Source organism: Nesoenas mayeri (genome assembly GCF_963082525.1).
Source record: "Nesoenas mayeri genome assembly, chromosome: 8".
Classification (NCBI taxonomy): Eukaryota; Metazoa; Chordata; class Aves; order Columbiformes; family Columbidae; genus Nesoenas; species Nesoenas mayeri.
In genome coordinates, this window is record NC_137554.1 from 21,711,836 (window position 1) to 21,727,869 (window position 16,034).

Here is a 16,034-nt window from a genome sequence, read left to right on the forward strand (position 1 = left end):
TGCTCACGTTGCATTCTGAAGGCCGTGGAGAGAAGTTAAGTTTGCCACCTCCCACAGTGTCCAGCCATACAGCACACAGACCCCACACTCCCTCTGAGGCCTAGTTTCTTTGCCTTCTCTCCTCCCATAGCATTCGCCTTTCCTTTCCCACTCATTGTGTGCAGAGCTACACATTCAGAAGACAGCTGTGTGCCAGCTATGCTTGGCTGTGTCCCGTGTCACTGACAGGATTCACGATGGCACTTCTCACAAACCCTCACAGTAACACGGAACAAGGCAACATGAAAATCTGGAGCCATGGGGAGTGTGTGACAGCCCTCTGGGCAGATAAGCAATGGCTGAACATCAGCATCTGTTTCTGTGCGATTGAAGAGAACGACTAAGGCAAGATTCCAGCCACCTTTGTCAGGGACTTCAGATGAGTCAAAAACCTCGCATGAACAATAAGTCCTCAGCTGTTGACAGATCTAAAGCAACAAAAATGAACCGCATCATCTCTGTCTCCTGCTAGACAGACCATTTGTCAGCCAGCCAGTGAAACCAACTTGCTTTCTGCACTGAAAGCCAGACAGAAGAGGCTTTAAGAAGTCAGATGTTCCCAGGTGATGCTAGGATTTATTTGTCAAAGCTTCTTCTGATACCAATAGGTCAGTAGCTAGGATGCTACACTGTGAAAATGTTTTCCACTGGTGGCTTCAGTCCATTTAATAATACAATAGTTTCCACTTCCCCCCAAATCCTTACCGTTCATATGTTCATTATCAGGCTTGGACAGATGAACCAAATACCAATGTGACCTTGACTGTACAGTGTCATTTCACACTTCAGCTCTCTTTCCTACAACATGCAGTTTAGGTATATTGGCAGCACAGCCTGGAGGAAACTCCTGAATCTAAAAAGAGACATTTGTGCTCTCTAAGGCTAGCAGACTATTACTGGCCTCTATCAGTAACTTGTCCAGGAAGTTCAAAACCTGTCAAAAGGCAGTTTTAGCAGTGTGATGGCCAGTAAACATACTCAAATGTTTTATCTTACAATCCTACCCATGAACAGTTCACGAATGTTTAAGAGGTCTCTCCTGGCCCCTTCCTTACTGTCTCAGCTACTGATGACAGTTTCAATTCTTTGTTTGAGGTAGATGAGAAGAACAGAGGAGCAGAGTACCTACAAGCAGCGTACCCCTCTAGAGAAGCAAAAAAAAGTTAAATAAACCACTCCACACATCCATATGTCCAGGAGCCGAGTCCTGCGTGATCCTATGAACTCAAACACACCCCATTGGAAAACCAAATAAAACCAGAATCTGTCACTGCGAGTTTCTATCATATCCAACCACTATGCAAAGGAGTTTAACCATCCGTAGAAGTACTTGGGTGGACACCCATTGCCTACTCTTGGGCTTGCATAGATGTCTAGCTGTGAACCTCGTCTCCTACTTGGAGTAGGGCTTCTTCCATCTACCCTTAGTTTATCCATCGTCTGACTTACTGATTATACCTTCTCTGGAAAAGGACCCTCCTTGAAGCATGTGTGTGCTGAGGCTTGTAGAGTTTGTTCATCCATGAGTTTTCCTCTTCCTACATCTTTATTTACCGCAATGCCCTCAGTCACGCTGGGTTTGATACGTGGTGTCTCTTGTCCTCACATTTCCCCAACCCCCTTTCCACACCGCAGCTTGTGCTGCCTCAGCCCAGAACCCACTGACACCCCCTCTCCACAGCATTGCTCAATCGACAGCCACCACAACATCAGCTGAAGCATGTCAGGGTAAACCCAGCTGTCCCCAGATCCTCTGTGACACTTTGACAAATATGGTGCTACACGTGTGCTGCCTGCAGCCACACAGCGTGTGTCACAGCCGAGCCCTGCCTGCCTCTCCCACACTGGGAACACTCATTCTGGGTGCCAAACTCTGGTATCCAGCTGCCAGCGTTCATGGAACTTGTCAGAATTCTATTATCTCTGAAGTGTTTTTCAAATGTGGTTGAGCTTGGCTATTGGATTGAAAAAAATAATGTAAGGAAGAGGGCTGAGATACATGTGGACAGAGAAATGACTGCAAAAGCTTTGCTTCCTAAGGAAATGAGACCAAACTCTGAGTGCTGGTTTGTACATGGTGTACCCCTCAGACATGGGGCCAGTGCGAGGCATGGGGGGATTGCAAGGCTGCTCTGGTGTCTGGGCTCGCTGGTGAGCATCTGAGGGGGCACAGCCTACCAGCTGGATGAGGGCTCCATGGCACCTGAAGCTGCTGGAGAGTGAGGGAGCTGAAACAGGAGCCAACACAGACAAATACTCGACTCTGTTGTTCACTTGCTACGCTTGCATGGGATGGCTGCCTGTAATTAAGAGTGCTTTGAGGGCCATGTGGCACACACAATGGAAGATGAGATTTACTATGAGATTCCATGTGAATCTGCAATAAGACATTAGTCATTTCTGTTGAGTCACTGAGAACCAAATCAGTACTTACGTAAAATTAAAAGTTGTTGATCTTACACAGTAAAGTACAAGGGCACTCTAACAGAATGTTAACTTTACTTCCTTCAGAGGGACAGACCTGTCTCTGGTCATGGGCAACGTGCAGGGTGTACTGTACTACACACTATGCATGCTGTCAGCCATTTATGCTGCCAGTGGAATTCATTTTGACTGTAAAAAGCTTTGATTGATATGCATATTTTTATTCCAGAATTAAGACACTCAAAGTTTGGGGCTATTTTCGCTCTGCATGACTACCTGACGGCATGTTCATAGGTGTTAAGCCCGCAGATGGTGCTTTTAGAAGGCAATATTGGCAGTGGCGGAGTATCAGCAAAGAGAGAGAATGAACTGCCTTGTTCAGGGAAGCAGGAGGTACCCGCCGATACAAGGGTGTATAAGGTCCTTCCCACTGCCAAGTCCTGACAGTAGGGAAGAGCAGCTTGAGGGGAGAGAAATGCTGTCTTTGCTGCATGGATCCTTCTGCCCAGGGAACCAAGTGTCTCTACAACGGAAGAAGTCAAGGAGGGAGGAGCAGTTGCTGTTCCAGCCTCAGTACAATTTTCAATGCTTCTAAAATGTATCTTCATTTAAAGTTTTTCTTCCCTTTTTTCAGCAGTGAGTTATCCTGAGTACCTGAAGTCACACAGAAGCCTTTGGAGTGTTCTGAAGGACCTCTCCTGCAAGTGCAACCCATTTCAGGACTGTGCACTCTGGGCCTCTTCAGGCGTTGACCATCTTGGATTGTAAATATATGTAATCAATCAATATTTTAAATAGCTTGGCCTTTCACCTTAACATCTGTTGCCAAAACAGTACTCTGAGCATCTGTGACTCGCAGCTTTTCTTTTCCCCAGCTTTATACCAACTGAGACCAGAACAACAATAATAATAAAGGCCCAGAGAAAATGTCTGAGTGGAAGTACCTGAGTGGAGAGAGTGGGGAGAGTGATAAGAGCTCTTGGGCACAGCTAGAGTTGAACCTGTGCAGCCATGAAGCATCTTAGTTAAAAGCAGGAAAAAAGGAGGGAGATCTAAGCGAACAATGGGTTCCTCTGACTGCAAAACATTCTTTTGCTCACTGTCTTACCCAGTCCCAAGCACAAACCTTCTTTGAAGTTGGACGCAAGGGATGGGAGCTTTTTAAATATTTCTTTTTTTTTTTCCTGTGATTGGCTTTCATCCCTGACATATTTAAAATGTGCTTTAACTTGGAGAAAGAAAAAACTGAAACTCTTCAGGAATCCAAGTGATCCCTAAAGCCCAGAGCTCTGCACAATAATAATGTGGTTTCTTTGAAAAAAAAAAATGGAGGGGGGGGTTGGGAAGCCCTCAAAACAAAAACCCAAACCATGAACATTTTCAGATTTTCAAGTGGAATGAAGAGGCCATAATATACTGTAGTTATCCATATATAACCTAAATAGAGTATTATAGTGGATTTCTCCAGATATATTACCTCTGCTTATTTGAAAGAGCAAATGTGTAATCATTGCAAACTGTAGGTTGTAGCAGGAGTGTCCTTATGCTTTAGTTCTGTAAGGATCAGCACTTTAGTTTATATGCTCTAAACAATGACAGAGGAACAGTTTTGCTTAAGGAATTGTACTACACATAGCATGAAGCAGCTTCATTTTAACTGTAAGACAATCTTTTGACTCTTGATTTATTTTCCCTGGCATGTTTTCATACTGTGCATGTGATGGGGTCTAATAACGGGGTGACCTGATGGGAATATCAGGGAAGATTTACTAGGTTTTTTACAACATCCTGGTGAGGGATTGATACAATCAACAAAGAAATCATATCAGAAAAAAGCCAGTATTATTGATAGATAAAATCCTTAATTTCACAAGAGGTTCTCAGAAATGACACTGAGAGGCTTAGGGATGATCTGTTTATCTGTAAGCTAATAACTTTTTTCCTGTTTTATTGTTATCACTTGAAATCTGAGGCTATTTCTGAGGCTCTTAAGTGCAGCCTGTTCTGAGGGACATTTCACTGGTCTTTCCTGTGCTGCCTGGAAGTGAGAGGGCAAGGCACGCTGCAACTATGCTGGGCTGTAAAGGTGGAGAGCAGAGGCCACGTGCTGCCCTCGCAGATCTTACGAGTGCCAATGACAAAGGCAGAGAATAGAAATCATCCCTCCAAGTCCCTGCAGCTTCCTGCCGCTTTTCAAGGAGCCACATATAAACCATGAGTGTAGACTCCCAGGGGAACAATTCTAGAATGATGGGTTATTTCCCTTTCTACTCCATTCTGTTCACCAGTTACACTCCAACATTTCAGTGTGTCTTGAACTAGAGAGTAAGAGTTGTCAAGCAGGATGAGTTTTTAGTTTTTAAGATTTGGAATGAGAAGAAAAGCAGGAGATACTTGCCTAAGTAATTAGTAGTAGTTCATTATTTTGGTCTTAGAAACCAAAATATATTAATAAAGTGTATCAGCTCTTCCCTTGGTGTAGGGGAACTAGCACAGGCATTTCTGTTTTCTAATCCCAGTTTACCATTGTATTTCTCTAAACCTCAACAGAAATAAGCTAGGGTTTGTCTGGAAAGCTTATACTCAGTTACTAAATCAATTTAAAAATTTATTTAGCAATATCAAGTAAAGCCAATCCTCCACAGTGGAGATGAAAGAGAATAAACTACATCTTATATCAAGATAGATAAATTTAGCACTAAGCTAAATTGTTTTATGAATAATATTGGATTTTAATAGCACTGAACATTTTCTTGTATTGACCAAGTTTCAAAGTAAAGTTTAGAAAAGTGGCATCTCCACCTTTTTTGTCTCACCTTTGCTCTGCTCTGCAATCCAAAGACTTGCTCCTATAGAGAAAGGCTGAGAGTACTGGGTTTGTTTAACCTGGCAAAGAGAAAGCTCCAGGGAGGCCTTATTGTGGCCTTTCAATAGTTAAAGGGGACTTATAAGAAAGATGGGGACAGATTTGTAATAGGGCCCATTGCAATAGGACAAGGGGTAATGGTTTTAAACTAAAAGAGTAGATTCAGGCTAAAGATAAGGAAGACATTTTTTGCAATGAGGGTGGTGAGACCCTGGCCCAAGTTGCCCAGAGAGGCGGTGGATGAACCATCCCTGGAGACATTCCAGGCCAGGCTGGATGGGGCTCTGAGCAACCTGATCTGGGCGGAGATGTCCCTGCTCATGGCAGGGGTGGCACTGGGGGAGCATGGAAGAGCCTGTCCAACTCAAACTGTTCTATGATTCCAATTCAAACTGTCCTCTGCCAAAGTGTGGGCAACTCACTGATACATGTCATGTTGCTGAAGCCAAGAATAAAATAAATAAGAAAATTTGAAAAGGGGCTAAATAGTTACATGGGCAGAAAGAGATTTGAGAGGGGAAACAGCTAAGTTAAATGTCTGGCACTGTAATATCTAGAATCAGTGGAAGGATACGAGTGCCTTCGCAGGGTGAGGCAGATTGCAGTTAAACTAAACTGATGGCCTTGGAGAGTTCCCCTTTTCTGAGACTGTTACATCCCTGATTCAGGATCCTCTGCTGTGGTTCCAAAGTTGTGAATCTAGATCTTATTTTCAGCAGAAGGGAATGGAACTGCCTTTTTCTGTTCATTTAAAATGTATAGAAGAGTCTAAGGTTGCTGAAAGGGGCCAGCTCTTGTTCAAACCACAAGAAAGACAGACAAGAAGGAATGAAAGAAAGATTAAATACCAGAAAATAGAATTAAAACAACATGTTTGACATTTCAAATGCAAGCTTTCGCCCCATTCATACATCACCATAGTATTTGTTGTAATCACACAATGCATGATAACACACAGCCTCATCAGCTTTTCCGAAGCTCCCGAAGAACTGGAAAACCTTACTGCTGCATGCATCTGTCTTTGCTAGAGCACTCGTTTGGCTTTAGCAAAGCTCATGGACCTGCATTTTGCTGAAGCCAAAGCAAACTTTTTAAAAGAGAACAAAAGGGATGGAGGCTGACTTTCAGCAGGGCTGCCACCCGCTTCAGGTGACATTATTACGAGTTTTTTGGCTGACTAACTCTGAAAAAAAAAAAACAAACCAGGTCTTAGCAAACAACTCGCAAAATTATTTAATTTTTTTTTTTTTTTTCATCTTCCATACCAGCAAATCAGCCCCATAAGCTTTTCTCTTTCTAGTCCTGTATTATACGACATACTTAGCACCATACTTACTAGAAGTTTTCTTACCTGTAATTAAATCATGATGACCTACAGATCTACCACATTTCCCATCCAAAATGTGTTGTGAAGATGTGTGGAGCTGTTGTATAGCTAAGCATTCACTTAGTACATCTTGTTCGATATCAGTACATGAATTTAGCTACAAGAGGAGGATAAAGAAACATTTTATTTCAAAGTAAACCAAATGACTTCTAATTAAATTAATCTATCTTTGCTTAATTATTATGTATAAAGGAAGGAACAAAACGTCATTCCTAGTAACTTTGTGTAATTAAGGATGTACCTACTACTTGGTATTTTTAACTAGAGATAATTCTGGTTTTCTTAAGCGCACAAGGTAAGTGTGCTAACCTTAAATCAACATCAGTTTGCTTCAGAAAATAATGTACCCTGTGTTTCTTCAAATCTTCTTGAGTAATTTAACTGCATATTTTCAGGCTTTCTGTAGATTCTGGGGTTCTGTGACAAAAGGATTGCATCGCTCTGTAGCTGTGACACTTGGAAAGACATTTGATAGAGAAAGAAAAGTGTTTGTGCTTATCAGATTAGAACTGGCGGAATAATATGCTGTCAGTAATGTGTAATAGGTATCACCGATATGTCAGCTGTTCTCCATGTAAATTAAAGCTCTGGCAAAAGTGTCTGAAGCAAACTCTTGAAAACCACAATGTCGATCATATTAAAAACAGCAGGAGAGGAGAATTAAGAAAGAAAAGCATTTCTAATTCTCTTTCAAACATGCTGATGTTGCCAAGCTTTTGTCATAATACAGTGCTCACATTACACAAACAGCCATCATATTCTATAGCCATTAATAAATAGTTATTGTCTTTACATTTACAGTTTTGCATACCGATCTCCCCTGGGTCTGGTTATTCTAAATAAAAGGTCCAGGCAGACCTATTTAGAATTCAGCTATGCAGCCATTTGTTGGTTCAAGATAAACATCTAACATTTGGATCACAAAGTGCATCTGCAGTCAATTAAACTTAAACTACTACTACATTAACAGCTAACTTTCTCCTATTTTGTGCTTGTAAAGCCTTTCAGAACAACCAAATATTACCACTGCACTCACCTTCTATGCTATGAACTAAATATTCAGGATTCCTTTAATGTAAGTCTAAACTCAGGGCATTTTATTTTCTATCAGAGATGGCACATTCTGGTAGCATAGCTGGAGACATGTGGGCAGAGCAGCTTCTTAATTTTTCTTTCTTGGTGAAGTCATTTCCACTCAGAACTCTGGGGAAGCTGATACAGACAACTGCCTTTGCTGAGTTATAACCAAAAATGAGCGAGTACAAATAGTCTTTTGCCCTTTTTCCCAAAGTAGACTGTCACCGTTTCAATAACACTGAGATTTACTTAGTTGTGAAAGGGATTTTCTCCTATAATATGTTTAAGTGAAATATTTGGGGCATTTTATTATTTCTTTATGAGTCAGATTTGCTTCGGTCCCTTTTAAGAGAGCCTGATCAAAATGTACTTTAAATCTGCTGCTTTTTCAGATGCCCTTTAAGTTCAAGGAAAAAAGACACAGGATCAAGTATTCATAAAGTTATCATAGATAAATGAGACAGGAAATCTGAAGATGATTTCAAACCACTGGAGGAGCGCAGATGTAGACTGGTCTACCGAATACAGTGTGGGAGGCAAGGAACTAATGTTATTTTAAGATAGACTTAAGAAGTCTATGGGAGGGTATGTATATGCATTCAGAAAAATTCCTAAAGCTTGAGAGATATGAAACCCTTGATATTTGATGTCTTGGTACATCCAGGCAGCTTGAGTTTGCAACCTGTTTGTAACGCATTGGTCCTGTGTTGATTCTTGGCTTGAGGCCTCCTGTTGTTTACAGAGGATGTACTTTGTGCCCCTTAATGCAAAGTAGGGATTTAGGGTTTTTTTCCCACCTTCCTCTGTAGAACTGGAAACAGGCCTCAGCAGGTGACAGAGTCTAACAGTGGGGCCTGTTCCTTTGTCCCAGATGTAAAGGATGTTAACACATTCATGCAGTCAGCCCAGTCCACAGAGCTGAACAAATGATACCCATGTTTGGTATTAGGAAATAATTCCCTCCTTCCTTCCCCCAAGAAATATGTCAACAACCACAGGAAGGAAAGATGGGGGTTCTTTCCTTTGGATTAGGGAGCCTGGTTGCTTTCTACAATCAGACGAGACTATAATATAACACAATCTTCCTGTCACAATGATCTTGCCATTGCAAAATACTTTGATGCCCTTCTGACTCTTACTCTCATTGAGACCTAAAGGTCACTCTAGGGAAGCACTGGGAACTTAGTGACTTGTGGCGTGGAAGGCATGTGCACAGCACACCCTGTGGAACTTTGTCAAGTGCTGTAGTGAAACCACATGGCCTGATAATATAAAACTGGGCTTGAAAATTTGGTGTTCCTTTCCAGTCCTGCCAGGCTGAGAGTTCTGACTGAACGTGATATACGCAGAGACAACAACTTGATTCTGTGGATGGGTGCTAGGCATGAACAGTGTTACTGCCAGGCACAAAGATCCTCATGTAGTGAGTGTTTCTTGACTATTTAAAATAGCGTGCACAACTCTGGACACTGATATTCTAGGAACTGTTAGTTGGGCACCATACACCTGATTAAGAATCGGGGGATAGACAAATGTTCTAGGGAAGGGGACCATAAGTTCAGGTCGGTGAATCTAGCAAAGTGCAAACTGTAGGGGACATCATTCATGCAGGAGGGAAATAGCATAAGACAGGGCATGGCTGACAAAAGGACAAATCAGTATGAACTCATCACAGTTGTATTCAAGAACAAAAATAAGACCTTTTTGACATCCATCTCCTCCACAGCTCAACCCAAATTCTGCAACTACGATCATCTGGGTTTCTGGTATTGTCTCTTCCCTCCGTATGTTCCTCTCCTTGCTCTCCAGTACTTCTAGTTCTTTTGACATTTTTCCAAACTAGCTGCTCCCTAGGTCTATCTCATCAGGCTGTCATTTCTGCTCTGTGCTCCATCCTTTAAACACGCTTTGCTGTCTTATCCATGATGCTCTTGGCAGTGGCGAGGCAGCTGAGGGAAGACGTCATTGCTGCTTATTGAACTAATTGTAATTGCTTGCTAAGACTTGCACTCCCTTCCACTCCTGGGCCTGAAGTATACTCATGGTCTGTTCTGTCACAGATCAGCTCTGTGGGGTCCCAATCATCTTTTTACAAACTGTGTGTACAAATGTGTAATAAACAAGTCTCTGATTCTGGGTTGGTGCCCATAAGCACACCCCATTAATAATGAATTCAGGATTTAGCCCACAGAAACCAAAATACTTATTTTAATCTAAGAGTAGTGAAAACATAACTAGCAGTCTGGGTTTGAAATGATTTATAAATGCATTTAAAATACAGATGTGGTGGGAAAAGTGGGGGGTTTTCATTCTCATCTATTACAAGTGCTCCTTTCCTGACGTTTCTGTAGTATCCTGGCTTAATCTCATTTGTGTTTTAGATGATCTGCAACACGTATTACTAGCTGATTGCAGAGACTCAATACATGGACATCATATGTGAATGACAGCAGAATTTGGGCTTGCATATGATAGAAGAACGGGAAAGAAATGCTTGGAGAGAAGGTGCGGGGCAAACAAATTATAGGGTGGTAGCCTTGAAAGTATAAAGCTCTAAAATGGACTGGTTAACAATAGTGATTAAAAACCAACAGGAAAATTAGCTCCTCTTAAGTTTTATCCTAGCAATATTGCAGAATACTGATTTGAAAATATACAAACTAAAGTGAAATTATAAATAACTATATTGAGGAGACCTGGAGATGTGTCACGTTTTGCCTAGTGGGTCTTACCTTCTTACGCACCTGTTGTTCTTTGGCTGAATGAGCTTTCACATGTTTGCGCAGAGAGCTGGGGTCAGTGTAGCGTTTGGAGCAGCCAGGAATCTGACAGGCATAGGGTTTCTGTAAATGTGAGGAAAGGGAAAAGACTTCATATTCCTCTGCATCTCTACAATCTCATACAGAGAGCTGAAGGACAGCCATTTCTGTTAAGCCTGAGCTATTTCCTCTGTTTGCTGTTTTGAGATTTGCTTTGTCTCCTCCATGTACACAAGCCAGACATGATGCACACAGAATAACCACATTGATCGCTCTGGTTTTGCACTCCAAGCAAGCACCGACAGCACTGGACACAACTGTACTCTGGCATGTTGGATACTGGGCTGAATTAAATGCTAATGAGATGTAACTGAATGGGTTTTGAGAGCATTACTTTTTTCCTAGCCTTTACACTAGACAAAACGATCCTGAGATCACCTAGTACAATTATAAATATAGAAAATGTGGTTTTGAGTTCTGATTTACATAGTTTTTATAACAACTGTTCCATATGCAGCAGAGCAAAACTTGTGGCATAGCACACATTTGGTTTGCTTCATACCTCATTCCTGTTTTGAATAACAACAGCAGTATTTTCTTTTTGTAACCCCTAACCAAACAACCTCCATCAAACAGTAACATTGGAGCAAATCAATACAGAAGGAAAAACCCGCTGTTGATTTTGTTGGGAAGATCTTTCCAGCTGATTTTGACACATGTCAGAGCTTACCACTTCATGTGGCACAGCATGAGCCCTGTCTCCTGGGAAAGCCATCTGAGTCTGGGCACGTAGGTCCAGTCCCCTCTCCTCATAGGAAAATAAAAGCATAAATAAATGAGGATGCCCCAATTTAACCGCTCATTCTGAAGTCCTGATGACTGAAAGCCTCACCAAGTTCTCTTCTTATCTATGCCTACTCCCAGCAAATGAAACACTATCTGTTACACTACAACCTCCAAATGAATGTGCAATTACCAAGTTGAACAAAGGAACTCCGGCACTTGTTATTAAGTAACCATTGACTTAAGTGAGAGCAAAATAGAGCTGCATGCCAAAGTTCACAAAGTTTTAAAGTTAGGCAGGACATTCTTTTTTTCTCTGTTTTCTTGCCTCATCTGTTAACATTACCTTAGCCTTCTCACTTGGACTCTAAGTCCTTTTGGTGTCTTCCCAAAGACAGGAAACTGGTTTGTCGTAACCTCAGTCTCATATTCTTTAATCTCCTTGGTTTCAGAAAGAGGATGCACAAAAAGGAAAAAACAAAAACAAAACCACACCAGTTTTCCGAGAAGTGACTGTGAGGTCCTTTAAACAAGCTGCTCTGCTCCTGGAGGAGTGATGACATGCCCTTTTTACCACAAGGACAGATACATTCCCTTTGTTCTGTTTCTACCTAGGAGAAGGATCTACTTCCAGATGATTTAGTAGAGATTCAATCAAACTAGCATACACCAGTAAATCTCTGAAATTATTTACAGATTCTCCTTTTGGAGAAGATAAATGATGGAGTGACCTACATTGAGAAGCTTTAAAGCCAGTTCCAAATGCACTCAATAAGGAATGAGCAGTCTGTATAAACCCCTTTTCTTTGTAAGTACCTCCAGAGGATAAGTATTGCTGCTCTGTCCAGCCAGCAGGAAATTTCTGAAGGAATAATAGAATCATTCACCAACTCATGACCTTACAGGCTAACACAGCACCTACCCAGAAAGTTACAGGGCAAAGTAGATTTATTGAGAGTGTCTGGAACACAGAGAACTGACACCTGAGGAAAAACTATGGAAAACTTCAACAAATCCCTTTGCAGAAAAACTAGCAGAGTATTTTTCAAACCATTCAAATTCACATCATCCAAATTAGTGATACAATTGTTCAACTTAGGGAAACTAGATGAAAATCTGACTACCCTTGAAAGGGTTCATGGCTCTTTGTTTTGACATTCCAGGCAGTTATTTTCTCCACGGAGCTAACGCAATGTGCAGGCTTTACAGTAGCACCATCCTGCAGCTCTGTTAATTTTCACATTCACATAAGCACACAATACGCTAAGCTAAACCACACAACTTCAATAAAACCAGGTGAGTGGAAGTTAGTTACTGTGGACTACGGGAAGAGTTTTAAATAATCTGTAACAGAATAGCACAGAGGATGTTTTTAGACATTTAAGAAAGTTAGTAGAAAAATTATTACTGTACCTTTTTCCTGATTTATGAGCATTTCAGACAATAAAGACAGAGATAAAGGGAGAAGAAAAGAAAATAGAAAGTTAAGAGATTTATCTTCAGTAATGCACAGATCAACAGATATAAGAATTTTTGCTTATTTTAGTAAATATTTGAATTCTCTTTCAAAACTAAAAAATGGCATTCCATTTGTGACTTTGGCTAATAAAAAATGTATCTATTAGATTCAAGCAGTTAAATTTCAAAACCGTGCACTCAGGTTAATATATCCACTTTCAAGAGAGATGCATTTTAGAACTAATTACAAATTCAAATATCTGAGGTTGACTTTCAAATAAATAAAACATTGTTATTGTAAGTGTGCTTTGGTTTGGAAAATGTGACTGACTTGCTTCTCTTACTTGTTTGTTTTTGCAAGGCATAATGTACATTAGACATTCCTTAATGCTGCACTGTCTGAAATGTGTAACTGCTTAAAAAGTAAATATCAATTAAACTCAAAAGTTCTGCCCCATAAACACTTGGCTAAACATTAAACCATATATTCACTTATTTGAAAAAGACAAAGGAACAACTCTCTCTGTGATTCTTTACAAGCTTTATGCTGAGGACTTAACTGGTCTGCAAAGTTGTCTACTTACTTTTTTCCCCAAAATACGGTGATTTAATTTTATCAGAACCTAAGACAGTAGACAGGCTTCCATTTTCTCTGCAAGACAAGTGAGAAGCCTTGTAGAATTGAGCCAGAATCTACTAACTGTACATATGAAAATAATCTGGTTTTTAAGTTAATTCTGATGGTGGGTACTTAACAAATTTCATACATTTACCAGACAGATGTATTTTTATCTTTACAAAACTATGTCAGAACTCAGATGCATTTACCTTCCACTGAGATGTCTGAACTGCTCTCGCATTCCTCCAGAACAGACTTTATTGAAGCAACACAGGACACGAAGAAGACAAGGACACACATTTAGGTCAGCAGCAATGACTCAGCTTTCATTCACACTGTACCTTATTCTACTGCTGCCTCCTCTTACTGGAATGAGAACAATGGGAGAGTTTGCTAAGTAACTTATTTCTGAGTAACCTATTCCTGAGTAATTTACTCCTCAGCATGAGTAAGAGCTGAATTTGCCTTTCTGTAATAAAGATTTTTTCATTTCTCAGAGCACATACAAAACAAAAGTACAGATCTTTATAGCTGAGTTTTCTGTAACACTCCTCATGAGAAGGAAAAGTCACCCTCCAGTTGCAGAACAGATTGTGTAGAAGGACCACTGGAAAACTCAGTGCAACTCCCAGTATGAAAATGTGCTTACGGTATCCAGGTGTGTTCGCTGATGCTTCGCCCGGTCACTGGAGTTGCTGAAAGCTTTCTGGCAGCCGGGATGCTGACAAAGGTATGGCTTCTCCCCAGTATGACTCCGGAGGTGAATCTTAAGGTTCTCGAGCCTAGAAAATGCCTTGTTGCACCCTTCAAACTGAAAAAGTCATAGAAAAATCATTGTAAAGTACTATTAAATAAACCATGTGCAGTCACAATGAGAACAGTGTAAGATCTAAATTGGACGTGCAATAAATCAACCAACATTCAAACATCTGTTGAAATTTATGGAAGAAACACAACATTTTGTGCTGTTCATTTCATCTGTCACTAAAGACATGGTGTGTAGCTCTATAATAATACAAGGGTAATAAATATCTCACATGTTCTGTCTGAAGTACTGAATGTTTAAGGACTGTGTCAGAACAGTAAAATTTAAAGACAGAACAAGTGTTCTGATGAGTTCTCTTAGATGTTAATTGGCACAGGAACCACTGTGGGCAATAACAATTAGCTGCTACAGACAGAGAGAGAGAGAAGCCATTTGTGGCATGTAAGAACCTGGTTTCAGATGTCTGAAATACTATACACTAGAGCAGATGAGCACAGACTATTATGAGAAGACCTGATCCATTTGAAGATCAATCCAAAGAAACTCTGCTGTTATTCTGCACCCTTTTCTTTACTAGCCGTATCATTCAGATCTGTTCTTAGCATTTATACAACCAGTAACCTGAGCAATTCTGACTTCTTAAGCACTCGTTTCATTAGATAACATAGTCATAAAACACTGCATAGCATTCATAATATAACTCACTGTTTCAAGTTAAATCTGAATAAACAAATAATTAAAATTTCCAGCTACTAGGCCATGAGAAGGGTCTTTTTGCATTGCTCAGTGCTAAGTTTGAGTGTTACAGACAACAGGTAACTGCAGTGGAGGCTCTGTCTCTGTGATGTGCTCTGGGAACTCACTCAGGTGAGCACAAATACATGCATATGCACATTCATGCATCAACAGATCCATATAATGCACTCAGATACTTAATGAATGTGTACACACACTTATACAAACACATACTCACATGCGATGATATGCATATACTTTGTCCACTCTGCATTGCAGCTTCATGGCACTGCAGATCTAGTATCTCTATACAGTTAGAGCCCTGGCTCCTCTAAGATTCAAGATCTCAAAGAATGTATGTGAGAAACACAGCCCAATTCACCTTCATACCAACACTAACAACAATTTTGAAATAAGGCGTGTGTATCTTAAAGTCACTGTTTCTGGAAGCCAGATTTTTTTTTTGTACGATTCCTGCTCATAAAAACAGCGAAATCTTGATCCTCACAAAATTAGTGCTTTACCACTTTCTTCTGCTGAGTCAAGATTTTATTCAGCAGCTTTCCATGCACTACCTGCGGCTCCTCAGATGGCATCATGGAAATTAGAGTCTTGCCAATCCCTGTCACATTATGCAGATACCTCTCATATACGTTGGTGTGTACAAGCTTCTGACTCAGCGGTTGCATCCAACGTTGCAGGCAGAGGGATGCAAAGGGAGAGCAGATGCAGATGGAGTCTGGATGCTGCTGTAAACTGGAGGCACCTGATCTCCTGGTGACTTAACAAAGCCAATTTAAACTACTCATGGACAAAAGGTCCATCACATCATGCTCAGACCAGTGAACAAGTGATCTGGAATCTCAAGCTGTCACTCCATTTCATTTGCTGTGTTGTGTCTTTGCATGCAGATCAGCTCTGCACACAAATCAAGCCCATTAGTGTGCTCACAGGCACCCACACAGAGGTTTCCTGGCAGACTGCAAATTTATGCCTTTCCGCACCACTCATACATGAAAGAATCACTACGGCTTTTACTGCCCTAAATATTTCACTGCCCTGGACAGATATTTAATCTGTCTGAATGGTATATTTGGGTCTATGTGTGCAGATCACAATCT

General features: G+C 40.8%; 1 protein-coding gene across 1 annotated transcript in view; it reads right to left on the reverse strand.

Moving 5' to 3' along the window:
- The window catches only part of GLIS1 (GLIS family zinc finger 1), a gene marked incomplete at its 3' end in the record, with an annotated part of 200,489 nt that overhangs the window by 25,349 nt on the left and 159,106 nt on the right, over nucleotides 1-16,034 (reverse strand). Inside the window, 3 exon segments of the mRNA XM_080348359.1 lie at nucleotides 6,681-6,813; nucleotides 10,526-10,636; nucleotides 14,062-14,223. Of these exon segments, the coding sequence (XP_080204485.1) occupies nucleotides 6,681-6,813; nucleotides 10,526-10,636; nucleotides 14,062-14,223 (406 nt within the window).